Genomic DNA, 25,667 nt, shown 5'->3' on the forward strand with positions numbered 1-25,667 from the left:
AGACTTTGTTGTTTTTTTGGACATATCAAAGTGGGAATGTACAAATTTGATGGGAAATTTCTTAGCATTAATCGGATCATTTTGGATGGGTACAAGACAATATAAATTCCCCTTTTAGCACTTTTTTGGTGTGTGAAACAAAGTTGCAGAAAGAGAGTATCTTCTTTAAAATATAGGCAGTATATATTTTTTAATATGACCAGATAAAAATAGTTACCGATTATAAATTTTATGGACAAGTCATTCTATCATGTCTATAAAGATCGAGAAGACAGTGAGCAAGCTTAAACCCACAACCTCCCATATAGAAGTTCAACTTGGTATCATTAGATCACAAGGTCCTTGGTTGTGCATTTTATTCTTGTAAATCCAATTATAATTTTTAAAAAGTTATACTATATATATATATATATATATATATATATATATATATATGTGTGTGTGTGTGTGTGTGTGTGTGTGTGTGTGTGTGTGTGTGTGTGTGTTTTTTTTTTTAAGGTTAATGTTACTTACCTAACAAATTGTCATAAAATATGTTTTATGTAATGAATGGAGATCAATCAATTAATGAGACTTGTTTCATTTAGTACATTTAGTTAAATAGTGTTATTTCTCACTAACATCAACGGTGCATTTAAAAGAGCAACGGGCATAATTAGATTTCAATATTCTCATACCAAAAGATAACGAGTTCTATTCTTGTCGACACCTTCTTGGTCGAACTCGTTGTAAGAAGTTGTATAAAATTTATGTGCACAACAAGACATAATACATTAATTTTATTATGATGTCATGGGATAAAACCATATTTAATATGTCATTATTTAAAAAAAAAAAAGACTATATGAAAATAAATATATTATTCTAAATTCATACAATTTTTAAGTAATTAGTGAACGAGGGAGGTTTTCTCATTTTTTATTTTTTATTTTTTATTTTTTATTTTTTAATTCCTGATGGTCACAAGAGCCAAAAGCTCTTTTTCCAATCTGCAAAACCAAGAACAACCATCACCATCACCTTCTTAAAATCCCCAAAGACATTTGTCTGATCTGCTGCCAATGCTAAAATGGAGTTTTTGTGAATTTTTTTTTTTATATATATACCATCATTACGAAAATTCAAATTTAATTTGAATTACGCTTCCAAAAATTTGACTCATACTATAAAAAGAAAAAGTGTTTAATTAAAACTCTTTAACATGATGCATTACTACAATGAAATTAACAGTTCATTTATGAATAGTCTTGTATTGGTTGAAATTTTTTGACAATTAATTTTAAATTTTTATTCGCTATTACTCAAAATATTTATAACACGTTACTTATAACGTAATGCTATAATTTAAAAATAATAAGAATATATATACAATAATAGTTCAACATGGACAAATAATAAGACCAAATTAAATATAACAATACCACAATAATAATTGTAAAACTTTTGTAGTAGTATTATTATATTGTATATTTGATAGGATGAAATAGTCAAATAGATATGATGCATCCATGCCCAATCTAAAAAAAAATGTGTGTAGCCCATGATTTTCACTGTCGAATACAGTGACTAATCTCTTTGCTGAATTGTAGGTACCTCTATTGGGTGAGACAATTGGCCTGGAATATGATTCTTGTATTAAAAGCTCATCATGAGTTCGATTCTTACCAATACTCTCTCAATCGAACTTGTTACACATAGTCTTTCTAGTGCAGCTTACCTTTCTTGTGTGATTTGTAAGTTATTACAAGAGTAAAGTTTATCTAATATACACCCTCAAGTGACCGCGAATTTCAGTCGTAACACCCCCTCCCCCCACACTAAAAGAAAAGGAAAAAAAAAAAAACATAGTCTATACTGTGGCTCTCAAAACTGTAAATAAAAATTTTTTTTTAAAAAAAGTCAAATTCATCTCTGTGTGTATATACACACACCAAGTGATTAGTTAATGACTTGTTTCTCAATTAACAATTAGTGAATAATAAATTGATTAACAAATAGTAAATTATGTTAGCAATTTTGATCAGTTAATTGCATTAAATGTTTATCATTTGTGAGATGTGTGTATAGTTTTTTTGTTTTTTTGTTTTTTTTTTAAACTGATTTTTTTCTTCTCTCAAAATGTTCAATTCCCAACTTTAAGGACCCCACATCCCGACTAATAGAGCATTTGAGAGGATGTAATTTACGGTGACATGATGGCTCAGCAGACAGAGCCGTCAAATGTCGGTCCACACAAGGGATCTGCTCACTTTGAACATAAACCCATACTGCCGCTGCCGATGTTTGAACATTAGTCTCTTCTTCCAAATACTGCCTACTGAATCAATGAGTTAAGCCCGTGCGGACAACCCCGTTAATTTTGGAGAGAATTTTTAATTAATAAATGTTTGCTAAAGTGGTCAACCCCGGTAATTTTTTTACTTTTAATATTTTTATTCTGTTAAACCTCTATTTACCAAACAAACCTAATATATTATATTATGAGATGCCAATAGATAGCATATTGAGCTTGTCAAATAAGGTTCGGCCATGGTATCATTAAGCAATGTTTTCCTTTTTATTTTTATCTTTTTTAATACTCACAAATCACAATCATGATTTTTTTTTTTTAAGTTAATTCTACTTTTAATCCTACAACTTCAATATCATTTTTGCATTTAACCTATAATTATTAGTTTGACCATATATCATCCTCAATATTTCTATCTTTGTCCATTTTGAGAGTCTCCATAAAGGTTCCTTTGACTATGTCATAATTTAATTTAGTCCTCAGTTTAGAATAGTAAGGGACTAAACTAAGATCATGTTTGGTAACATAATTAGCTTATCAGCTAATTTTGTTTATTTGACAATTATTAGCTGTTTGACTTGGTTAAACAACGAATATAAGTATTTGATTAATTAATTAGCTTTTTGTAACAGCTTATTGTTTCAAGATGTTAAAATTTAAAAAGTTGTTCAAAACAACTTTTTTGATCAGCCTTTTGGGAAAGTCATTTTACATGTAATCAGCTATATATTAGCTAACAACTAATTTACCAAACATCTTTCTACAATGAGCTAATATTATCAACTAGTCAAAGACAATAACCCAATCAGCTAACAGTTACTCTGTATTTGCCAAACATGTACCCCCTAGATCAATTTTGCATAGTCAAGTGACCATTTTAAATGAATTGATAATGAATTAGGCCATATCGTCAAATTGTTTTGGGTATTAATACGCTCATTTTCATCCTTCACTTTTGATCCCACAATTAGTCGATAACAATCAATTTGACCCGATTTCATCATCTATGACTTTATTGTCTCTGCCAATTCTCATCCCCGGTTTAACCTAGGTCAAACCCAAGAACAATATAGTAAATTCTAAATGTGCAATATAATACATGCATTTGGTGTATATAAAAGGAGTTAGATGGTCAAAGGTAGTTACCTTGTTCTTTGGCAACTGCCCAGCACACCCTATTCCGTTAGGAGTAGTTATAGAAGCACAGAAACCGTGACCCATTTCGTACTGCAACTGCTTGAGTGACTTAACAGCAAAGGGATTTGGTATATATAAGATACTGGAAGTAGATTTGATTGTGTACCATCAAAGATACACCTATTAAAGGGTCGTCGGGACTCACTAAAGCTCGTTATTTGACATTACAGACTGAAAAATTAACTAGTCTGACACATCAACAATAATCAGTTAAACAAGTCAATTTTGATTTAATTGTATAATTTTGAATTGTTTACATAATCGCGTGTAGTTTAGTGGTCTATTTGAGCATTATTCCTTAAAAAATTTCTCTCATTACTCAAATTTTCTTTGATTATTTTTTTGTGTCCAGAGAAATTCACAACCATTATCCAACTCATACTCTCATGTAATAGCTCGCAAACCACACGAGAGGTAAATTACATTAGGAAAATCATGTGCAACGAGCTCGACTGGGAGGGCGTTTAATTATTCTAAATATAATAATTTTTAATTTTTAACATTAAAAAAAAAAAAAAAAAAAAGGTTTTTCATTGATGGAAGTTCCTTTCTTCATACCCTGGATGGGTCCTGAAACTGTTGTCCTTTACTTATTGGCACATATTAGTAATTGACATTTTTCAAGCAAAAAGGCAGCTAGGTTTAACTTTAGTCTATAAACTTCTTAAATCCCAAAATTTTGGTTTTGGCATCGATTTGTACAGTGCAAATGAGTTTCATAGTTGATATACATTTTGTAGCTACCAACTAGGCTTCTTCACTCCAATTTGAAAAGGTCCATGAAACCTGATATGCAAACTTGCAAAGAAAGGAATACATGTTGAGATTTCACAACAATTGAAGCAATAATTTAAGGTTATTGTTAATTTTGTAAAATATTGTAGAAGTTTCGTAGAAATGGGAAATTTTAAGGTGTCAATCAGCACCAAGTATAATCGAGAAAACATGTATGATTGTACGGTTGTACTGAGTCAATTGTTATATCATGGATCAGGGTCCATCTTACATTGTGAACCCTAATCCAAAATGACAGTCAGGTTATGTATATGCAGTTAACATGTTATGTGTCTACAGATTATGTGCAAACACATAATGTGTTCACTGCATGCACATAAATTGCTCCTAAATGACCATTTAAATGTGGCACATGTGATTATTGTTAGAATAATACTACACAATCGTCATATATCTTCTATCTAATCTTTCCCTCACGATATGGCATTATCTAATTAGTAACTAAATTTTAATTTTAATTAGTTATGAGATCGGCTAATTCATGAACACCCAAAAAGAGAAAGAGTAGAGGGGAAATTCATTATGAAAATAAAGCATTTTCCGTATTTTTATTGTTGTTATTTTCCTACTTCACTCCATATCATTTACTACAAGTTAATAATAGTATAAAGAAAAAGGCTTGGAAATAGAGATGGGTTATATTATACAAGTACAATGCATCAGATTTTCACAAAGGGGTGGTGGCGCAGTTGGCTAGCGCGTAGGTCTCATAGCTTACAGTGATCCTGAGGTCGAGAGTTCGAGCCTCTCTCACCCCATACATTTTTTCCCAAGATCGGAAATAAGGATGGGTAAGAGAAGTTTTGTATATTAAGCTTTACAAATAAAAATGCACACGAAGGGGTGGTGGCGCAGTTGGCTAGCGCGTAGGTCTCATAGCTTAGAGTTATCCTGAGGTCGAGAGTTCGAGCCTCTCTCACCCCAATGCGTTTTTCTGATTACATATCTTATCATACGCTTCGACATCACATTATAATCTATCATCCTATTTTCTATCTAACCCTTTTCTGGGTGTTTTACTCTCTCATTCTTACACATTATATATATTATAAATGACAAAATAAAAAAATTCTTGAATTATAAAATATAATTTTATAAATTAAAATTCATATTTGAAATTGCTTACGAAACAAATTAACATTTAATTACATACAAAATTTTAAATAATAAATATAACAACAATTAATACAATTAAAAAATTTAAAAATAAATTAAAACCAAAATATGAAAACAAAATTTTAAAAATATACTCGGTAATTTTATAAAAATATAATAATAATAAATTGTAACAAACAACAGGTCAACAGCCATGAGGCTACAAATAGCAACGGTGGGCTGTCCCCCACCCCTACAAGTGAATTGTGACGCTTGAGCACCATGCTAACGTGCAGCAGAACATACTCTGCGAAGACAAAGTTATCTCCATAGAGTATACTTCCCTCCCTTCCAATTGTTTATCTCCCTCTCTTCCTATTTAATCTCCTCCATTGAAGATGCCCTAGTAAATTCTAATATTTTTTGCTTCTATTTGTTGTATAATAATAATAATAATAATAATAATAATAATAATAAACATGCAAATTTTTCTGTTTACGTGTCAAAGAACAATTGGCCAGCCACGAAAACCCACTAATTTTGTCAATTCATGGAAAATGCATACACATATATTGCTAAACCGAGGAGAATGCAGAAGGATGGTGCTTGAGAAATGAGATACAAGACTTCTGATCATCTTAAGAGAGTGTTTGGAATGGTGCGCCAAAAATGCTGATGACAAGGTTGTGATTAGATTAATTTATGGAGAATAACCTGCAACAAGAGGTAAACAAGGCATAAGACACCCAGCCCAGAACCTGGGCTTCATCACACCAAATAAAAGAGGAAAACATTTCATCTATTAAGTTTCAAATTCCACACTTTTCATGAAATATTCAATATCTGAACCGAATTTATATCTGAATATAACATAATTAAAAATATATGAACCAAATTTATATCTAAATATAACATAATTAAAAATATCTGAACCAATAACCTATTGAGTTTGCTATTATAATTTATAATCAGGAAAACAAAATGAAAATGCTATTATAATCTAGAAAACAAAGGCCACATTTGGTAACATAGTTAGTTTATCAACCAATTTTGACTTATTTGACCACTATTAGTTGTTTGACTTGGTTAAACAATCAATATTGAGTATTTGATTAGTTAACTTTTTGTAACTTATTGCTCCAAAATGCTAAAATTAAAAAAGCTGCTCTTTTGAGAAAGTCATTTTGCATGTAATCAGCTAACAGCTAATTTACCAAACACTTTTCTATAATCAACTAATGCTATCAACTAATCAATCCCACTAACCCATAATCAGCTAACATCTATTTACCAAACCCTCCAAAAATGAAAATAAAGCATGGACAAATTTTAAACAAAAAATATAATTCTTGCTCAATGTGCATACCGGACAACAGCCCCAAGATTTCAGTCCTTGTTGAAGTTCATGCAGTGATATTAGAAGCTGTACTGGCCTGAATTCAATAGACTGGTTGTGGCCTCTATTCTCCACGAAGGAGATTAGCTCACGCTGCAAAAGGTGCTCAAATGCCTTTATACAGAAAACAAAATGGGTATTAGACTATTAATCTATTAGTACATACCATTATACCAATATTTCAATTTTTAAGTTTTAGCACACTCAAGGATGTAGAGCATACCCGGAGGCAAACATCCCTTGCATAATAATCACTTGTTTTGAAAGAATCGTGAACAATTTTGTACTCTGCAAGACATGACGGCTTGATAAGCAGAAGAAAAACAGGGAACCCGGTATATAACTATACGGATGGAATTTTCACTGTGGCAAACCTTTCATTATAGAGTTGAAGTTGCATGTTTCTTGCTCGTTGGCTTCCAACCTTCTCAGGCAAACAAGAATATATAGCTCCAAAATAGAGCAATCTGTATTGCAAGTTAAATTTGCACTGCTTTACCTCAAAACATTTATGCTGTGTTTGGATGTGTAAAGTGGGAGGAAAGAAAATGGGAGATAAAATAGGAGGGAGAGTAAAATATGATCCATTATATTCTATAGAATTAACATTTAGGTGGTAAAAGAATGTAAAACAAAATATTTTTTTATCAAATGAAAACAGTTGGAGCAAGGAAACAGTGAATGGTAAAATATCGCTTACCTTTCAGACATTCCAACTTGGGTTGCCTTTGAGTATTTGAGAGTGCAGTTCTAAAGTTATCAAGTGATAGGAAACCAGATTTCATATCCATTTGACACACAGCAGAGAACCTAATGTCAAGAAAAGTGTGAGGATTTTCAATTAAATAAGAAAAAGCATCTATCAACAAATTTTGCTCTTCAAAAACAGATGTCAACTTACAGGAATCTTAAAAGATGGTTGAAAGTTGAATCATAGGTACACAATGACTCAACGATGTCTTTGAATTTGTCATCTGATAAAATACTCTGGATAATATCAAGGATTATGTAACATGTTACAGAACTGGAAGAAAACAAAAATGTAATTGATTTCATTTTATATCCTATGAAAGTTTAATTTGAAACCAAATGAGAACAAGATAGTAGAGTCTGAACAATCAAGGAATGAATTGTAAGGTATCAGAAGATGAAATATGAGTTTTAAACAATTTCTCCCCTAACAGACGGGCATTAAAGCAGGATATTAGGCCTTCACTCAATCTTCCAGTGGATGGACGGACAATCACATGATGACCATCCAAAATGAAACGAAAAACCTGAAGTTCTATTTATCTTCCAAAGATAAAGATGATCAACTAATGAAAATGTGTACATGGTAAAAACGCACACATTTTCTAAATATAACTAACAAAAATGAAGAGAGAGGATACAAGAAGCTTGGTATTGAAAGCATCTACATATTTAGTAGGAAGGCCGAAGTCCTTTGGCAACAGCAAAATGTGCTTGAGAATTCTGATCAACCAAATTACAAATGTCAAAACAACAGCTTATTGAGCAAGAAGTCTTATAAACTAAGCTATGAAGTGAAGAGTTACCGTTCCAAATCTTCCTTTGATGGAGGTAGAAATATCAGCTTCCTATGTGAGAAACGAGACCTTACTCTTTTCTCTAAAAGTTGATCAGCATCCTATAAGGTGCATAGAAATTATTTCAGCATCAATATAATACATCAAAGGAAGACCAGGTGCCTAACAATTTTTAATTCCATCAACTAAGCCTTGTCCACACTGACCTAAACAGTTCTGCAAAAACTCTCATGTCATTTATTAGCCTTACTTCTCACACCTAAACGGCTAAACCAATCATCTTTAAGTCTCACATTGATTATATTATTTAGACATTTGACAATAACATATAATAGAGCCTCTTGAACTGCTAACCTCTACATGTCTGAAGTATTTTTTAAACAAAATGGACATCATATTTGAATTACTATTGTTTTATTCTTTAAAAAAATGATATCCTACTTTGCAGGTTTTCAAACATAGATAATCAATTTTTTTTGTGTGTGTTTCTATTATTTTAAATTAAATTTTAAACAAGGATTACTAAAGTTTTATATGCATACAGGCTCACGGTTCTATTTTATTTTCAATTCCTTATACCGAACACACCATATGTTTTGCACAGCCCAAAGCATGTATCAAATATATGGATATTTAAAGATTAATTTAATTTTTTTAAAAAAAAAATTCTATTGAATGGTGATTTCAGCAGTCTACAAATAGTATTCCATAATGTAGAAATTACTAAAGGTGTTGCTCATGAGCACATGCAAACACTTCTACAATATCTTAATTTATTTTCATAAGCAACAATAAACTTTAAAAATGAGCATGAGCAATCAAGATTGCTCATGTCACAATCTCTTAAAGACAGTGACAAGATTCTGTACATAAGAAATTGCTTCTACAAGTGAATAATCAAAACAGAGCAAACATTACATATATAATTTTTTTTAAAAAAGCAGAAACCGAAAGGTAACATACCAACCGGCAACTGACACCAATAACCACAGCTTGTGATGTCACAGATTGCATTGCATCTAGCAGACTATAGAGCAACCGTTGTTTACCCTGAAAAGAAGGAAAGCCAAATAAGCATCTGGTATGGAAAATTTTAACTTCAATACAGAATGCTTTTATCTGCCATTTTTCTGCTTGTGAACTTACCTGTGTAAAAAGATCAAACTCATCCAGTACAAAGATAACTGTTTTATGAGCTAATCCACACTCCCTATAAAAAGCATCACATAAGTACATGCAACAGGGGGGGAAGTTAAAAACTAGAGATATTCTTATCTAAAAACATTCACAGATTAAAAGGATCCCGCTCTCTTTCATGACAAGAGAAAAAGATTGTTAATTACACATGCAAAGACATACCTTAGCATAGCTATCAAGAATTGAGAGTTATCATCAAATGATGCCTGTAACATTTTTTTGTTTTTCATTACTGATGTATTGAGTGAGAGGATTAGAAGAAGGAGGAGGAGGAGAAAAACAAAAACAATAGAAGGTATCCATTACCATTTTTGAGAAAACCAGCTGATGCTCCGAACATAATTGCCTCGTGATCTCCTGTATGATGAAATGATTATATCAAGCCAAGGAGAGAGATGTAGTACTTTGGTCATTTAGGAGAGAATACGCAAAGCTGCATTACTACAACTTGGCTCAACAAGAAGAACTACTTAAAGTTAGAAATTCTAGCATGCTACATCTACTTAACCACTAGTACAAAGAAATCATTCAAGTTATGCCTCGCACGCCTTTTAGTCAAAATAAGTCCTGCATCCAAGAAGGCAAGAGCCTAGTGCACTAGGCGTCTACCTTCATGCTTCATGAAGTTATAAACAAGCACCACGAGAAGTCAGGAGTTCAAATAAAAATGAGGTAAAGATCAGTTTCAATCTTTGCTGAGACAAAATGGAAAGTTCAATTGAAACTTCTAGCATGCTGTACAACAATACCCCTTGGGGAATTTAAGGAAATTCTAAGCTAGTTTTCTCTCAATTTTGGATTCATCCAATGGTCCTTGCTTGCATGAATTTCCAGAAATAACCTTGAAATATCTTCACAAAATTATGCTGTACAGAGTGTTAAAAGCTCCCTAAATACAAAATGATATTGACTACATATAAATTTTTTCCCTTGATAAAATGAAGGAAGAAAGAGAGCTAGGAGATACATTGGGGTTAAAAGAAGAAAGAGATTACAATGCTTATTTCATTTGTTTCCTTCCATTTTCAAAAAAAGGTTAAGAAAAATGCATATCCAGAATAAATTGGAAATAGAGCAGTCAAAATGTCGACCAGTATAGTAAGAATTAGAGGAGAGTGGTGAAGAGAAATGCAATATGATGGATGAAAGTAAAGTTGACAATTCAAATACCATTTTGGTATTTAAACACATAAGTCCTGTCATTAAGTGATTCTTAACATATTTTGGTATTTAAACACATATTTCCTGTCATTAAAGTAATTCTTAACATACTTATAAAAACTGGCCTACATTTATCTCATACAAGCACAAAGACATAGCAACCTTAAATGCTTGGCAACCTTTCATATAATTTTGGTTCTTACTTTATCTTCACCAGACCATATCTTCGTGTCTTAATTTTCTAGAAAGAAATGCCACCAGATCACCAGTTTGCTAAGCTACATTTACATATTCAGATTTTGTATCTACACACCTTCAGAGGCAAACTATCTGTAGTAACTCTATCAAGGATGTCTGGTTTTGTTGGAACTGGATAAAGAAATGATTGATTTTTTCTACCTACAGTTTTAATTTTTGTCAATTTGACTCAATAGCCAATTCAAGTAACCATTTTTTTGAACCTATTATTTCAAGGTTGAAAGTAAGATTACACAAAGGTTTTGGTGAATTAAATAGCAGTACCATTACAAACTGAGGTTTGCAAGTCAGCTACTACTAAAAGATAAACCCACTCTGGACTAACCAATATGGACTACTCATATGCCTTTCAATCTAGTCATTCAAAAATAGAATTCACTTCCATGCAGTTGAAGCTGTCAAGTCCTACCTAAAGTACTTACAATTTATAATCCAAAATAAATTTGCTCACATCAGAACCTTTGACATGCAAAACAAAACTCATAAGTAAAAACTAATAAATAAAAGAAAACAAAAACAAAATAAGAAAGGGAATGGGATGCCAGACCTTTAAGGCACAATTGTCATCACTGTGCAACAGCCCATTGAGCTTAATCTGAAACCACGGCAACTTTAATTATCATTGGAAATATTTCACACATTTAGAAAAGCAACTGTCCTTTCAATATGCAAAAGAATTCACTTTTGGCATTTTCTTTCAGATATTCATTTTAATAATAGCAAATGACTATTAAACCACCCAGACATTAACTTATTTGAAATCAGAATAGCCAATGATACAAAATCAGTACCACGGAGATCATATCTGGAAACTCCTTAAGTAAAGCCTCGAGAACAAGCTCCAAAACCTTTAGACAAAAAAATAAATAAAATAAGGTAAATAGATTGGATAAATAGACACTGCAGTTAATAATAACTCAAAGTTTTTTCCGGGGTCAGTAACTAAGGCCTTACCGCATTTTTTCCGCAACCACGCGGACCAAGAAGCAAAACAGAATTGTTACAAGCTTCGGTGACAGAGCTAGATACTATATACTTCAATTTGCTGAAAAATAAATTGGTGTTAAAGGTAAAAAAATCTGATTTGTTCAAAATGAATTTTTTCCCCTTTGGCAAGTGAAAGATGGGATATCTGGAGCACCTGTAATTGCTGTCAGGGGAGTCGGAAAAAAGAGTGAAGATGAAATTCGGATTGCATATACGGGTTCGGAGCAGGACTACCGCTTGCTCAGCCGGGTTGTCTCGGCCCATTTTACGGAGTTCGCACTGCGGCGAAGTAACAGGAAATGTGGCACTGAAACTGAGAATTTATTTCCTTCGATCGGAGAAACTCCTGACGGCGAATCAAATTGCACTAATCTGAAATATACTCACTGACGGAACGATTTTGAATTAGGTTATTACAGTTAGTAGTAGTACACGATTAATCGAGAAAGATCACCAAACAATACCGGATTTTGCAGCCGGATCGGCGAGGCAGCAACGTCAGCGCTAGGCGGTTCCCGTGCAGCCGGATTTTTCAGCGATGGAGTTTAAAGCTTCGTCAATGGCGGCGTTGGGAGTGGCTGCGGACGACTATGAAGTGCGCAAGAAAGACTCGGATGGTGGGAAATTTTTGGAGGGAAGATTGAGGCTTGTGATATTTTACTTTTTTTGGTTTAAATATCATTGTTTGGCCATTAATCCAAATATCATTGTTTGGCCATTAATCCTTTTTGCAAATGACACCCTCGCAAAGTCCGATATTCTCCCAAAATATTGAATTTCCAACGACTCAGTATACATAATCAAATGTCCGTCTAAATAAAAATTTGTCTATTTTAAATATAATTTTACAACATTTCCTTAATTATAATAGTATTTTCATTAGCTCATCAATGTTGGGTCTTACAACTATGACTTCAGGGAAAATCACTGAAATAAAAAAGAAGAAATATGTATTTCTCAAAATGTGACTGGCCATTTTTGTGGACAAAAATATGAAAATGACGTTTGGGACATGCCTTTGATGTCAGACCACAAATGCAAGTCCCACTTACGATTTTTTTTTTAAAACAATTTAGTCTTCGGCGACACCGATCACTGATTTCTCCAGCGAAGGAAAAGGCCATTGGTTGCCTTCTCCTTCGCTGGAGAAATCGGTGACCAAATCGCTTGTTTCTCCAGCGAAGGAGAAAGCAACCAGTGAATTCATCGAAATGTTAACGACACGTAGTTCCTTGCCGTTGTCGAGCTCAAAAGAGATAATACAAATCAAATTGTTATATCATAGAATAATGTTATGGAGATTTTCCAGGCTCCCTAATGAGGCCGAGATCGATATAGTGAGGGAATTCTCATAGAAATAGATATCCCATAGATAAATGCAGTATGTAGAATTTAAAATTATGTTTATGACCTCAAAATTGATGGGCTTTAGATGAATGACCAAATAAAATAAGAATTGAATAGTTGAGAATTTTATTAAATTAAATTCAATAGTTAAAATTTAATTTGTGAATTATGATTTAGTCGATGGACCATTTTGAATATTTATTTAAAAATTAATGTGTTAGATTTGATATACTCTGGCTTAAAAAAATCTGTCAATTGACAAAAAAAAAAAAAAAAAAAAAAAAAAAAAGTCTGAAGTAGTGAATTTATTGGACATGCATAAATGATAAATGCATAATATATTCGCCGTCGCCATGTGCCTTAAATGTTTTAGCCATTTTATTTTTATTTCTAATTCTGATGCTTACTTTAGAAAATACGAACGAGGTCCACTAAAATACGCTGGTATCAGAAAATATCATTTCTCGAAGCCGCAGGAGGACCAGTCATCAGTAGAGTTTTTGCCCATTTTCTTGCATACCCAGAGAGATGGGAAGCTCGAGCGCTATAATCCCCAATCTCAATCTCAACAACCCTCGCTGTTTCAAATGCCTAAATTCAAAATTATCGAATCAAAGAGCTAGCTTGAAGCTGTTCCAAAGAAAACCCAGGTTGGCTTTCCCAAGCAGAAGGAGATTCAGCAGCCTAGTTTGCTCTGCTGTTGAAGATGCCACGGAGAAACAACAATCTGCTGTTGAAGATAGGCTTGGTGAGTGGATTAATGGGATGGGTATTTGTGGAATTTTTATATGGGTGTTTCTTGTTCTTGTTTTATATATTGGTAATGGTAATTTTGGGTTTGGTAAGTTCACTGTGTTGGTTTGATCTTGTGTTGAGTATTATCCTTGTTTTGCCCCTATTTGTGCACTTAATACTGTGTAGCTCTCACTGACAGAGTTTCAATTCTACTGATTTTGTGGCAAATTTTCAATTTGTTTAATCCAAGTTAAAAGATTGGGCAAGATTGTTTGCTTTCTGATTCTTGGGATTGTTCTGCTTGCTGTGTTTGTAACTTGGTAATCTAGGATACTAGGATAGTTCCTAAGGCAGAGGAGCTAAATGTTAGCTTGTTTGGGTACTCCTTAAAGATTTGATATTTTACACAGAGTTGATTATGGTGTTGAGCATCTTTTTCCATTCATACACCCATGAAAAGATAAGGGTGTTGGGGAGAAATCAATCCAAATTGGTTTGCATAAGTATGAACCTGCATTTGACCGACAGGTTGTGTTAAAGCCCAGAAATTTGAATAAACTTCTAAAATCCCAGGTTGTGTTGAGCATAAGTATGCTCCTAAAATCACTGCTTGTTTATGTGTTTTGGATTAGAAATTTACCCTCAAGGTCCTAAACATACTCTTGTTTATTAGTAATTTTGTGATTACAGAAGTCAATGTATCATTTGACACGGATTGATTCTTTCCCTCCAGATTCTAACCCTGCATTTATTTGCGATGCAGATGCCCCCGAAGAAAATATATTTCGGAATGATGAACCAGATCTGGAAGGGAGTGCTATTTATAATTTGCTTTATCCCAGTAAAGAGCTTCTCCCAGATGATAAAGAAATGAGTATTTTTGACCATTTAGAGGAGTTGCGGGAAAGACTCATTGTTTCAGTCTTGGCTGTTGGTGGTGCTATGGCGGGATGTTTTGCTATCTCAAAGGAACTTATATTGTTTCTCGAAGCTCCCGTTAGTGCACAGGGTGTTCGGTTTTTACAACTAGGTCCCGGTGAATTTTTCTTCACAACACTAAAGGTTAGAATGCGGTTTATGTAGTTTCTGCTTGCTTTTCAAGTCAACCGTTTAGTATGATAGGTTGTCTTCTTCGTTTTTTTCTCCCAGCACTCTATAAAGGCCCTGTTTGGTAAAATAGTTAGCCTATCAGCCAATTTTGGCTTGTTTGACCACTGTTAGCTGTTTGACTTTTAAACAACCAATACGAGTGTTTGATTAATTAGCTTTTTGTAACAGCTTAGTGCTCCAAAACACTAAAATTCAAAAAGCTGCTCAAAGCAGCTTTTTGAGAAAGTCATTTTGTATGTAATAAGCTATTAGCTAACAGCTAATTTACCAAACATCTTTCTACAATCAGTTAATGCTATCAACTAGTCAAACCCACTAACACAATCAGCTAACAGCTATTTACCAAATACCCCCAGAATCTTTCATTTTTCTGCTTTATTTTTCTCCTAGCATTCTCATATAGTCATATAGGTCCTTTTACCTTTCAGTTACATCTAATCTCTCCGACCAATTTAGACAAGAAAAGCGAGGGTCAACTACCAAATTAATATATTGAGTAGCTATTATGAATGACATTATTTTAAGGACATGGACTAAGAGCCACAGGAGTTGCATGTATATATAGTGCTTGTTGTATATATAGTGTATGGGAGCAACTCATACACTTCCATTTTTTAATATTTTTTGTGTATTAGTGTTTTATTTCCATTCTTTAAATATTCTCCATATTGTAATACAATGATTTACATGTTTGGTGCAGGTGTCGGGATATTGTGGCCTCCTTCTAGGAAGCCCCGTTATTCTCTATGAGATCATAGCCTTTGTTCTTCCAGGTTTAACAAAGGCAGAACGAAGATTCCTCGCACCAATTGTCCTAGGATCCTCCGTACTTTTCTATGCCGGAATTGTCTTCTCATATTATGTTCTCACTCCAGCAGCTTTAAATTTCTTTGTTAATTATGCGGAAGGGGCTGTGGAATCATTGTGGTCCATTGATCAATACTTTGAATTTGTGCTCGTGCTCATGTTCAGCACAGGACTATCTTTCCAGGTAAATCTTTGTTTACATTATGTGCACGTGATATGTAAACTTGTCATCTGCCCCAACTAAAATCTTTTAGAAGTGTGTGCGGATTTATTTTACCGAGTATTTATTATGTATCTATTTCATTGATTATGAATGCGATTGTTAAGAGTCCCACATTGAAAAATAAGAAAGGAACATATGGGTTTATAAAGGCAAATTATACCATGGACTAGGGTCTATCTTACATTTTGTACTTGCAGTTAACTATTATGGCCCTGTTTGGTAAAATAGTTAGCCTATCAGCCAAATTTTACTTATTTGACAACTATTAGCTGTTTGACTTGGTTAAACAACCAATATGAGTGTTTGATTAATTAGCTTTTTGTAACAACTTATTGCTCCAAAACACTAAAATTTAAAAAGCTGCTTTAAGCTGCTCAAAGAAGCTTTTTCGATCAGCTTTTTGAGAAAGTCATTTTGTATGTAATTAGCTATTTGTTATTTATCAAACATTTTTATACAATCAGCTAATGCTATCAACTAGTCAAACCCACTAACCCAATCAGCTAACAACTATTTACCAAACACCCCTTGTCTCTGTAATTGAATATATCGACTGCAAACACGTAACTTTTGGACCAGGTTCCACAATGCAAGATGGAACTTGGTCCATGGTATAAGAATCGGTGTATAAAGCTATGGCTTTCGTTTTAGGGGAGGGTCCAATATAATTGGATTTAGTCTTTTAGTGTGGTTATAGCTCAATTGAGGGACATTGGCTCAATCTTAGATTATATTAGTGATCAAAATTACCAATATTTTTCCACTTATAAAAGGTCAAGTTATATACATTGAGAGTGGATTTGTTTTCTTTGCAGGTTCCGGTTGTGCAGCTGCTTCTGGGGCAAACCGGTCTAGTATCTGGGGATCAAATGCTGTCGATTTGGAGATATGTGGTGGTAGGAGCCGTGGTTGCAGCTGCTGTGCTTACGCCATCGACAGACCCCCTCACTCAGGTTTTGCTTGCCGGCCCGCTTTTGGGGCTTTACTTGGGTGGAGCATGGGTGGTAAAGCTTTCTGGGAAATAGATGGAGCAAAAAATCTGTTCCAAGCAGCTCAGAGATGCCCAGGTCCTCAAATATGATCCGTGGATTTATGTAGCATAGAATGTATACTGGAGCATAGTATAGATAGCCTTTCATTTACTCTATTCTTGTCATGATATTTGTTTTTCCTTTCTTGTTTAATGTGAAAGTTTGTTACCACTGTAAAATAAAGAGTTTTCAAGGCCTCTGCAATATTGCTTTCATCATCTATTTTCTCAAAGGTGGCATTTAGATCAGGAATGGAATAACATCTCATGAGATAGGTTTATTCTGTTGCCTGGTTCCTTTATTATTTTGAGTATGGATACTCTTTTGATTTATGAGAGATTTATAGAAAAGTTCAGAGTGGATGGTGCACTCTGGGTGAAGTCTTGTTTTTAGTCGAGAAAGAACAACAAAGGTAAATTAATTTAAATTGCCTATAATTGATTGACTCAAATTAAACAGTCAATAATCAATCTTACAAGGAGTCAAACTTAAAATCTTATCAACCAGAGTATGAATACTCTTGTCATTTGATTATGGGAATGTTTGGTAAATAGCTACTGATTGTAGAAAGATGTTTGTTAAATTAACTGTTAGCTGATTACATGCAAAATAACGTTCTCAAAAATTTTATCAAAAAAACTGTTTTGAACAGCTTTTTGAATTTTAGCATTTTGGAACAATAAACTATTACAAAAAGCTAATTAATCAAACACTCATGCGCTGTTTAACCAAATCAAACAGCTAATAGTGGTAACTATGTTACCAAACATGGCCTATATATTTCTTTTTTAATATTTAACCAATCAAACATTCAAATATACCTTATGTAATTCTACAATCCAAGTATCCAATATTACGATAATTTGTGCTTGCCTCAAATTATACTATGAAAATGTTAAAGATCAAGGAATGGAACTTATACTATGATCACTACAAAGCTGTAACATTAACTGCAAAATCACATTTGTCACAACTGTATCAATTGCAAACAGACTAACTATATATATGCTGATAGGGATGCTGCCAATTTTTAACTCAATGCACAAAGCTATAAAAGAGAACCAAAATTCTTAATGTTGCACTCAAAACCTCTGGTGTGCATTCGTCCTAATTATTCTGTAGTCACAGCAAGGTTTTCCATATTCTGTGTGATTGAATCTGCAGAACCTAATTCAGATCCAAGATGTTTCAATGAAGTTCTCAAACCAGTGCTCGCTTTAAGGTAACCTTCTGTGGAGCCCTTGAGATTTTCCAACTCCGAGGTCATTTCATCTATGGTGGTCGAGATAACTTCCATAGCCTTCCTTATTGAGGAAATTTCTTGTGGGGGGTAAAGAGAAGCCCCGAGTTCATCGATCTGCAATCCAATTCCTTGACAGAACTTCAATAGTCTCTCTAGAGAATCTACAAAAGCAGTGGAATTTTCGGTGCTTTCCTGCTTGAGTAATCCTGTGATGGAGCGAATTAGTTCCTTCACAACTACGAGCGTTTCAGACACCACATTAGTAGATAATTGAGCGATTTTCATTTCTTCGGGCGACAGGTCATTGCCTAGATCACCGTCAAACAAATCATCACTATCGTCAGGTTTGCTTTCCGCTTCTATAGAATCTTCATCCCCCGATTCAGAAGATGCTGGCTTGAGTTCCTTTATTTCGCGAAGAACATCCTTCATTGAAACAGCAGTCTGTGTCATCGCTCGACCTATTGCTGTGATATTTGTGCCCGGTGTCTTCTTAAGAGCAGAACAAGCTTCCCAGACCGTGCCAACTAACTGCGGAATTGAAAGTTTTTGAGTTTTATTGCGAGATCCTGCACATCATTGGGTGAATGTTGGTTTTAAGAAACTTACTCCATAATCACATACAATTTTACCTAATATCTTGAATGAGAAGATAAAAATTTAATGGACCCTCCCAGAATACTAGAAATAGTTAGAGACTTTGGCATGCATAACATATAGAGCTATTTGTTTCTTGACTTGGTAGCATCTTTATAAGGGCGGCCCTTTGTTCCCAAGGAACCTCCCTCCTGGACTATAGTCAGATAATGTATTGAACAGACATCATATATATATATATATATATATATATATATATATATATATATATATATATATGCGCGCTTGTGTGTGTTCGTGTTCGCATCCTATAGCAAGTTCATACCATCAATCATCCATGCCATTATGAGAATTGAGAACATTATAGACATCAAAGTTTTTCCCAACCCATTCTTACATCAATCTCTTACTTAAAGATTCTATTACCAAGTTCATACCATCAACCATCCATGCCATTATGAGAATTGAGAACATTATAGACATCAAAGTTTTTCCCAACCCATTGTTACATCAACCTCTTACTTGAAGATTCTATATTACCGCATCTAGATTTAAAGATTCTTCTATATGAAATCTATAGATAACTACTCTATTGTCTTCTAACTGTTTTAGCCTAGCAAAGGTCATTGACTTTTCACCTTTTACTTGTCCGGCTAAGTAATTCAGTTTTAACCATACTATTAAGCTATTCTTAAACCTTAAGTCACTATTTGCAAAGGATGAAAATAAGGAATCTCATTATCATTTCAAAGAAATAAACATCAACACAAGGGAGACACCAATAGGCCATGTAATAGGACTAACCCAATAATAGTACAGAACATGCAAATTTCCATGGCAAGATAACTAATATAACAGAGGCATAAATTTAAAGGCTGAGAGTTCTGAAATTTGTGTTTTGTGTGTTTATGTTAGAGCATATATGCATGTCCTGACAGTGTCTGTATGCTTTTGTGTGTGTGTGTGTGTGTGTGTGTGTGTGTGTGTGAGAGAGAGAGAGAGAGAGAGAGAGAGAGATAGAGAGAGAGAGAGAGAGAGAGAGAGAGAGTACCATATGTGGCGACTGTATCTTTCATCAAGATGAAACTGCTATCAATAACTTGCTTTATGGATGCATGAATGCAAGCAGAAAGGGTAGGTCCAGCTCCGACTGTACTACCATGAGAGAGCAAAAGTAGCCCCTGTAGTGTACTAAAATATGCAGACATGTTCTCCTCGAGTACTTTAAGTTCAGGAGTTTCTCCAGTCCAAAGCATTCCAACTGGATGATAAAAACAAATAATTGCTATTTAAGCCTTAATGCAGAACGCAAATCCCTAATCAAACTAATATTCTCTGCTTAAGACACTCACCATATACCCCCTACCCAAAAGAACAAAGAATGTGACCTATTTTGTCAAGCTTGTAATTACTCCAAACCAGGTAGTTCCATGCATAAAAAATTGTTTCCAGTACTAAAGCTTTACATCAAGTCAAACCATATTCCTTGTAAAGCTTGTAAAAATTGTTTCCTAACATGCTCAATAAGCTCAACTAGCATGACAATTAGAACAATCCTGAAAACTATATGGATATCACAAAACAAGAAATATTCCAAAAATGAGGCCTAAATTTCAGTTCATTCATTAAACATTTGAAGGCATAATGAACTTAGGAGTTCGTATCCACATATTCAAAGCAAAGCACGAAACTTAGAAAACTGAAATCGCTATGACATCAAAGACAGTACCGTTGGTGGCTTGCTTGGATAGCTGCTCGCCCATTTGAATAACATCATTCCAGCTGATCCTTTCTAGAGAAGAAGCTGCGTTTTGATCCAATACCTGCAACACAATCACCGTACACAGATTTTTCTCACTCGCGACGAACTAAAACCAGGAGAAAGAGAAAAAAATTCAAAGCAACTAATCGATTGACTAAGTACCTGAAGAGTTTCGTGGATGGTGTTGAGATGCTCATTCAAAAGTCCGTTCAATTTCTCTCTCTCCGCTTTCCCCATCTCTCTCTCTCGCTCTCTCGTGAAGACTGGAGAGTGGCGAAGAAGAGCCTGGTTTCTGAGGGGAAACAAAAACGACGGCGTTCGTGAGCTCTTGTTTAGGGCAGAGAAGGTCGTGTCGTGCAATCACTTTTTAAACAAAACCCACCATGCTTGGATTCAACACTGAACCGTAGAGAAAAGATAATGGGGTGAGAGAGGCTCGAACTCTCGACCTCAGGATTACTCTAAGCTATGAGACCTACGCGCTAGCCAACTGCGCCACCACCCCTTTGTCAATTCTCAATTTATTATATGCTTTTATACCAATAGTTTTTCAAACACATCCCTATTTCCAACCTTTTTTCTTTATACCATTATTAACTTTGTACTAAACGATATGGAGTAAGCCAAACACCTTCTGCTCATATGATATGGAGTAAAGCAGAAAAATAAGTTTGGAGAAGTCAAACATCTTGACTATTACAATGTAGTATTTATTTATACATCTCAACCTACTGAAGCACAAAGAGTCAATGCCCCACACTAGGGTGCATTGACTCCTGTGACCCCACAAACGAGAAGTCTCAGACTCGTTTTCTCCTCAATTTCTATCCCACAGTCATTTTCCTTTACTCAAAACCCAAACATTATTTATTGCCCTAACTCCCAATTGCTTCTCTCTCCACTATTTACTTTCGGATTATCTCTTCATTCTTCATAAATCCTCTCTTCTTTCTTCTAATCACAATTTTAGTCCTTCAATTGTTTACTATTAATCTATTATATAATTTATAGTTCTTAATTTTAATTAATGTGATCTTAAATTCGCTTTACCATGTTATAAATCTAGTTCAAAGGAATCTAGTTCAAAGGTATAAAATACGACAAAATTTACTACACGATAAAACAATTGATGGCTTAATGGTCAAGACTAAACATGTAGCATTTGTTTGCTCGAGTAGTTTACTTCACTCCACCTCCAATAGAATGGCAATGGCTCAGCAAGGTGGAACAGAGTTGATATTGTTTCACATATAATTGTGGACCATGAATAAATGTTCATTTTTAATATACTGAAAGTTTCCTTAGTACACAAATAATGAACCTTCAAAAAATGAACATTCAATGTATTTAAAATTGTACTTTATGTCAGTGATTGGCCTTACAAGGGGGCAGGGGTCGGTCCATGGTATAACGATTGGTTACGTATGAATCCAAGGAACAAATAGTGCGCTGAACACCAAAGGCAGGCAGGCATCCCAATTAATGAAAACTGTCTTTACATCCTCTCAAATGCTCTATCAGGCCAGGGTGTAGAGGACCCTTGGGGTTGAGGATTCAACCTTTTGAAAGAAAAAAACTGCCAAAGTGCCAATCAAACAGGCCATGCCATGTCAATACATAAATTAAGTCATTTTCTGCGCTAATCAAAATTAAAAACTGATTAAATGCTAAAATCCGGAAAATATACCTCTTAAGTGAGATGATTTATGCCACAGCAGAAATCATAATTGCCACCAAACAACTGACAGCATTTTGTATCTTCAGGCTTTCACCACCAATGTACCTTACATAATCTTGTGTGATTGTATGAAGTATGTGATAGTATGTATTCCAACTATCCTTAGGAAAGATCTGGAATTGTACCACTCTTTAGATAGTTAGACAGAAAAGATAACTCTTCCTGAGGCCCCCGCCAACGTCTCCAGACTCTCTACCGTTGCCGTCAACCGCCACGTCCCGGTTCAGGAATTTTAACCCGAATTTGACTACCAAAGGCTACACCATGAATAGGTTAAATTTTGTAAAGGAGGATTAAAAGAACAGTTTTAAGGAGAATAACCAGCAAGGTGAGAAGAATAATGTGGCATTCATCTCAAACTAAAGTAATCATAGGAATTTTTTTTAAAGGTTAAATAGGCAATAAAGAAAAGGTAAAAAATACCTCTCCTTCAGACAAATCAATGGCTTTGATATTCTTCATCCCATATCGAGCTTAAACTTCTGAGTACATGCAGTATCTCCTTGATCCTTGAATGGGAAAAATCACCTATAGTAAACTTTTCGACAGATCCCTTGACTTCAATCAGACTCTGGCCAGCCTCCTTCTTCAGACCACTCCCCTTCAACAATTTTCTTGCCTCAGCAACACAACCCCACATCCCATCTGATGCATATAAATTAGACAGTAAAACATACGGTGAAGTGGAAACAGGCTCAAGCATGAGAAGCCTCTTAGCTAGCCGCTCCCCTATGGCAACATCCCCATGAAGCCGACATGCAGAAAGTAAGCAGCCTAGAACAACTGGATCATTCCCAAAAGGATACGCTTGCATATATTCTTCGGCAGTTTTCAGTCTCCCAGCTCGTCCCAGAAGATCAATTAGGCAAGAGAAGTGCTCAATATTAGGGGAGATCCCATGAATCTCTTTCATGGAAATGAAGAAAGATTGGCCCTCATCTACAAGCCCCGCATGATTGCAAGCAGTTAAAAGTCCTAGATATGTAACAGAATCTGGCGTCAGACCAAGTTTCTTCATCTCCTCAAACATTTTTATTACTTTTCTTCCATGACCATGGTTCGCAAATCCAGCGATGATGGTATTCCAAGAAACCAGATTACGACAATGCATTAGCTTAAAAACAGTATAAGCACGTTGCATACAACCACATTTAGCATACATGTTAACTAAGGCATTGCCAACAGCTACATCTACACTTGGCCTTCTTCTAATCAAATGAGCATGTAGCTCGCCACCTAGGTTTATTGAAGCCAAACCAGCAGATACAGAAAGAACACTGGCATAGGTGAAGTCATCAATCTTGCCAAAAAATTGTTTCACCATATCTCTAAAAATGCTTAAGGCTTTTTGGTGATCATCACAATTAGAACAGGCAGCAATCAGAGTGTTCCATGAAATAATATCTCTCTTACTTATCAATCTAAAAACCTTCTCTGCTTCGTCAATCAAATTCAACTTTGAGTACATTGTAATTAATATGTTTCCCATGAAAGCAGTTGAGTCAAGTTGTAGCTTGATTGTCTGGCCATGCAAACTCATCCCTAATCCCAAGTCCTCTGCAGTGCAGCAAGTTCCTAATAATCCCACAAAAGTGAACCGGTCTGGAATCAAACCTTGTCGGCACATAAGTTTGAACATCTCAAATGCTCTTTGTTTGTGATTATTTTCTACCAAACCAGTAATTATTGCATTAAAAGAAACAGCACTAGGTTCTGATGCACTAGTGAAAATTGATAAAGCATCATCACATTTGCTACATTTCATATACATTGACATTAGCGAGTTGGAAACAAAAGAGACAGAAGAGTAACCTAATTTGATAGACTTACAATGGATCTGTTGCCCATCTTTCAGCGCCAAGAGATTAGCACAGGAACTTAAACTGCTAGCAAGTATATATTCATTTGGCTCTAGATGCATCTGAGAAAAGAGGTTGATAGCCATCATATGCTTCCCAGCTTGATCATAACCAGAGATCATTGCTGACCACGTCACAAGATTTTTCTCAGACATTTCATCGAACACTTGGCTGGCAAATTTGATATTGCCACACTTAGCATACATGTTGAGGACATGATTGGAGGTGAAAACATCACACTGCAAGCCAGTCTTAATAGCAGCAGAATGAAGAGAAAGGCCACATCGGAGTGCCTTAGTCTTAGAGCAGTGATGCAAAAGTGAAGCAATAGTTTCTGGCACCATCTTCCACGTCTAGGGAATGAAGACACAATGGAATAGTTTGTGCCTTCTGCACTGTCCAATATCAGACATGGCAGGATTTCAAGTATGATTAAGAGAAACTCTAATGGTATAGCAGTAATTATCATCTAATTTCAGAGTAGAACTCATAAAGCTGGTGAATATGAGTTGAATCATATGTGTATAGCATTTCTGAGTTCAAGGCTTTATCACTCTTGTAAAGATATAAAAATTGATGCTTCTTTTGTTTCTTCAGTGATGAATTTCATCAAACACCTGCCGATTCGCAGCAGTAGTACGGTCGTTAGTCGCCCACTTCGCCCAGCTGCCGAGCTGGAGTATTTGTCGCCAATCGTAGCCACCAGCTGGAGTAATCGGAGACGATGAGTATCGAGAGAGAGGTACTGAAGACTCTTGCTCTTCCCTGACGAGTTTTTTTCTCTTGGCCTCGTTTGCAACTCGCGATCCTTTACCTTTGGGATCTAATTTTTCCCTCACTAGCCTTCTCTCTTGTTGGGGCGTGCTTAGCCTCGTCAGAGGTGGGTTTCCTTGGACGCTATGACTAGTAGTCACTTATTGTGCTTGCTTGAGTTACGCCCCCGCACTACTATTGTAGATTTGTAGCAACCATATCAGTTGGTTAATTCTTTTTCTCCCAAAAGTTTGAATCTCAACTTTAATGGCCACTCATGTTCCGGGCCGACAAAGCATGTTGGTCAATTTTTCAAATCGAAAATATAAATTAAATCAAAAGTCAGCGGTACACGTAACACCGAGACATACCCTTGATTACACCAGAAAATAAATCTAAAAAACAAAGTCTAGAACAATTTTAAACCAAGAGATTTAAAATATGCCTGAATGAAAGACAAGTAACATTGGAAATTCAAATAAACCATGACCAATAATGAAATGGAAAGTTTCCATGCAGAATCACCCAAAATCTTGCAA

The 25,667-nt window shown here is 34.9% G+C and overlaps 4 protein-coding genes and 3 non-coding genes across 8 annotated transcripts; 3 read left to right on the forward strand and 4 right to left on the reverse strand.

Moving 5' to 3' along the window:
• Positions 1 to 4,956: 4,956 nt before the first annotated feature.
• TRNAM-CAU lies at positions 4,957 to 5,040 on the forward strand. The gene is given in 2 exon segments: positions 4,957 to 4,994; positions 5,005 to 5,040. It is a non-coding gene; the product is annotated as a tRNA-Met (tRNA).
• An 82-nt stretch (positions 5,041 to 5,122) lies between these two features.
• Positions 5,123 to 5,206, forward strand: TRNAM-CAU. Its single transcript is given in 2 exon segments — positions 5,123 to 5,160; positions 5,171 to 5,206. It is a non-coding gene; the product is annotated as a tRNA-Met (tRNA).
• A 633-nt stretch (positions 5,207 to 5,839) lies between these two features.
• Positions 5,840 to 12,600, reverse strand: LOC109160993 (origin of replication complex subunit 4). The gene is made up of 17 exons (XM_019309291.1): positions 12,388 to 12,600; positions 12,078 to 12,309; positions 11,891 to 11,981; positions 11,728 to 11,784; positions 11,484 to 11,531; positions 9,824 to 9,874; positions 9,680 to 9,723; positions 9,467 to 9,530; positions 9,284 to 9,370; positions 8,330 to 8,421; positions 8,165 to 8,246; positions 7,675 to 7,760; positions 7,474 to 7,583; positions 7,148 to 7,240; positions 6,997 to 7,061; positions 6,744 to 6,887; positions 5,840 to 6,091 (listed from the first exon to the last, which is right to left on the reverse strand). The coding sequence occupies exons 2-17, from the start codon at positions 12,185 to 12,187 to the stop codon at positions 6,068 to 6,070; spliced, it is 1,248 nt and encodes a 415-aa protein (XP_019164836.1). The 5' UTR covers positions 12,188 to 12,309; positions 12,388 to 12,600; the 3' UTR covers positions 5,840 to 6,067.
• On the reverse strand, positions 7,099 to 25,259 carry LOC109160990 (pentatricopeptide repeat-containing protein At3g49170, chloroplastic-like). Of its 2 annotated transcripts, none has more exons than XM_019309283.1 (3): positions 22,940 to 25,259; positions 14,662 to 14,664; positions 7,099 to 7,116 (listed from the first exon to the last, which is right to left on the reverse strand). In XM_019309283.1, the coding sequence occupies exon 1, from the start codon at positions 24,717 to 24,719 to the stop codon at positions 22,956 to 22,958; it is 1,764 nt and encodes a 587-aa protein (XP_019164828.1). In that variant the 5' UTR covers positions 24,720 to 25,259; the 3' UTR covers positions 7,099 to 7,116; positions 14,662 to 14,664; positions 22,940 to 22,955. The 2 variants fall into 2 exon arrangements, 1 of the variants encoding a protein (XP_019164828.1); XR_002050852.1 differs by lacking the exons at positions 7,099 to 7,116; positions 14,662 to 14,664 and adding exons at positions 22,051 to 22,354; positions 22,466 to 22,773.
• Positions 13,694 to 17,391, forward strand: LOC109160997 (sec-independent protein translocase protein TATC, chloroplastic). Its single transcript, XM_019309296.1, has 4 exons — positions 13,694 to 14,018; positions 14,769 to 15,067; positions 15,816 to 16,106; positions 16,961 to 17,391. The coding sequence occupies exons 1-4, from the start codon at positions 13,799 to 13,801 to the stop codon at positions 17,168 to 17,170; spliced, it is 1,020 nt and encodes a 339-aa protein (XP_019164841.1). The 5' UTR covers positions 13,694 to 13,798; the 3' UTR covers positions 17,171 to 17,391.
• Positions 18,007 to 21,117, reverse strand: LOC109160996. The gene is made up of 4 exons (XM_019309295.1): positions 20,941 to 21,117; positions 20,746 to 20,839; positions 20,068 to 20,277; positions 18,007 to 18,988 (listed from the first exon to the last, which is right to left on the reverse strand). The coding sequence occupies exons 1-4, from the start codon at positions 21,013 to 21,015 to the stop codon at positions 18,288 to 18,290; spliced, it is 1,080 nt and encodes a 359-aa protein (XP_019164840.1). The 5' UTR covers positions 21,016 to 21,117; the 3' UTR covers positions 18,007 to 18,287.
• On the reverse strand, positions 21,200 to 21,283 carry TRNAM-CAU. The gene is given in 2 exon segments: positions 21,200 to 21,235; positions 21,246 to 21,283. It is a non-coding gene; the product is annotated as a tRNA-Met (tRNA).
• Positions 25,260 to 25,667: the final 408 nt, after the last annotated feature.

This window comes from Ipomoea nil, unplaced genomic scaffold, assembly GCF_001879475.1.
Source record: "Ipomoea nil cultivar Tokyo-kokei standard unplaced genomic scaffold, Asagao_1.1 scaffold2921, whole genome shotgun sequence".
NCBI classification, from domain to species: Eukaryota; Viridiplantae; Streptophyta; class Magnoliopsida; order Solanales; family Convolvulaceae; genus Ipomoea; species Ipomoea nil.

Bases quoted from the DNA above. Each gene is read 5' to 3' on its own strand.
- LOC109160990 (XM_019309283.1), bottom strand. From the start codon at position 24,719: ATGGTGCCAGAAACTATTGCTTCACTTTTGCATCACTGCTCTAAGACT.
- LOC109160993 (XM_019309291.1), bottom strand. From the start codon at position 12,187: ATGGGCCGAGACAACCCGGCTGAGCAAGCGGTAGTCCTGCTCCGAACC. The intron at 11,982-12,077 runs GTGCTCCAGATA...TTTATTTTTCAG, and splicing joins TCCCCTGACAGCAATTACAG to CAAATTGAAGTATATAGTAT. The intron at 11,785-11,890 runs GTAAGGCCTTAG...TTTTGTCTAAAG, and splicing joins GTGGTTGCGGAAAAAATGCG to GTTTTGGAGCTTGTTCTCGA.
- LOC109160996 (XM_019309295.1), bottom strand. From the start codon at position 21,015: ATGGGGAAAGCGGAGAGAGAGAAATTGAACGGACTTTTGAATGAGCAT. The intron at 20,278-20,745 runs GTACTGTCTTTG...TTTATCATCCAG, and splicing joins ATCCAAGCAAGCCACCAACG to TTGGAATGCTTTGGACTGGA. The intron at 18,989-20,067 runs GTACTCTCTCTC...AATGATGTGCAG, and splicing joins AGATACAGTCGCCACATATG to GATCTCGCAATAAAACTCAA.
- LOC109160997 (XM_019309296.1), top strand. From the start codon at position 13,799: ATGGGAAGCTCGAGCGCTATAATCCCCAATCTCAATCTCAACAACCCT. The intron at 15,068-15,815 runs GTTAGAATGCGG...TGTTTGGTGCAG, and splicing joins TTTTCTTCACAACACTAAAG to GTGTCGGGATATTGTGGCCT. The intron at 16,107-16,960 runs GTAAATCTTTGT...TTTTCTTTGCAG, and splicing joins GCACAGGACTATCTTTCCAG to GTTCCGGTTGTGCAGCTGCT.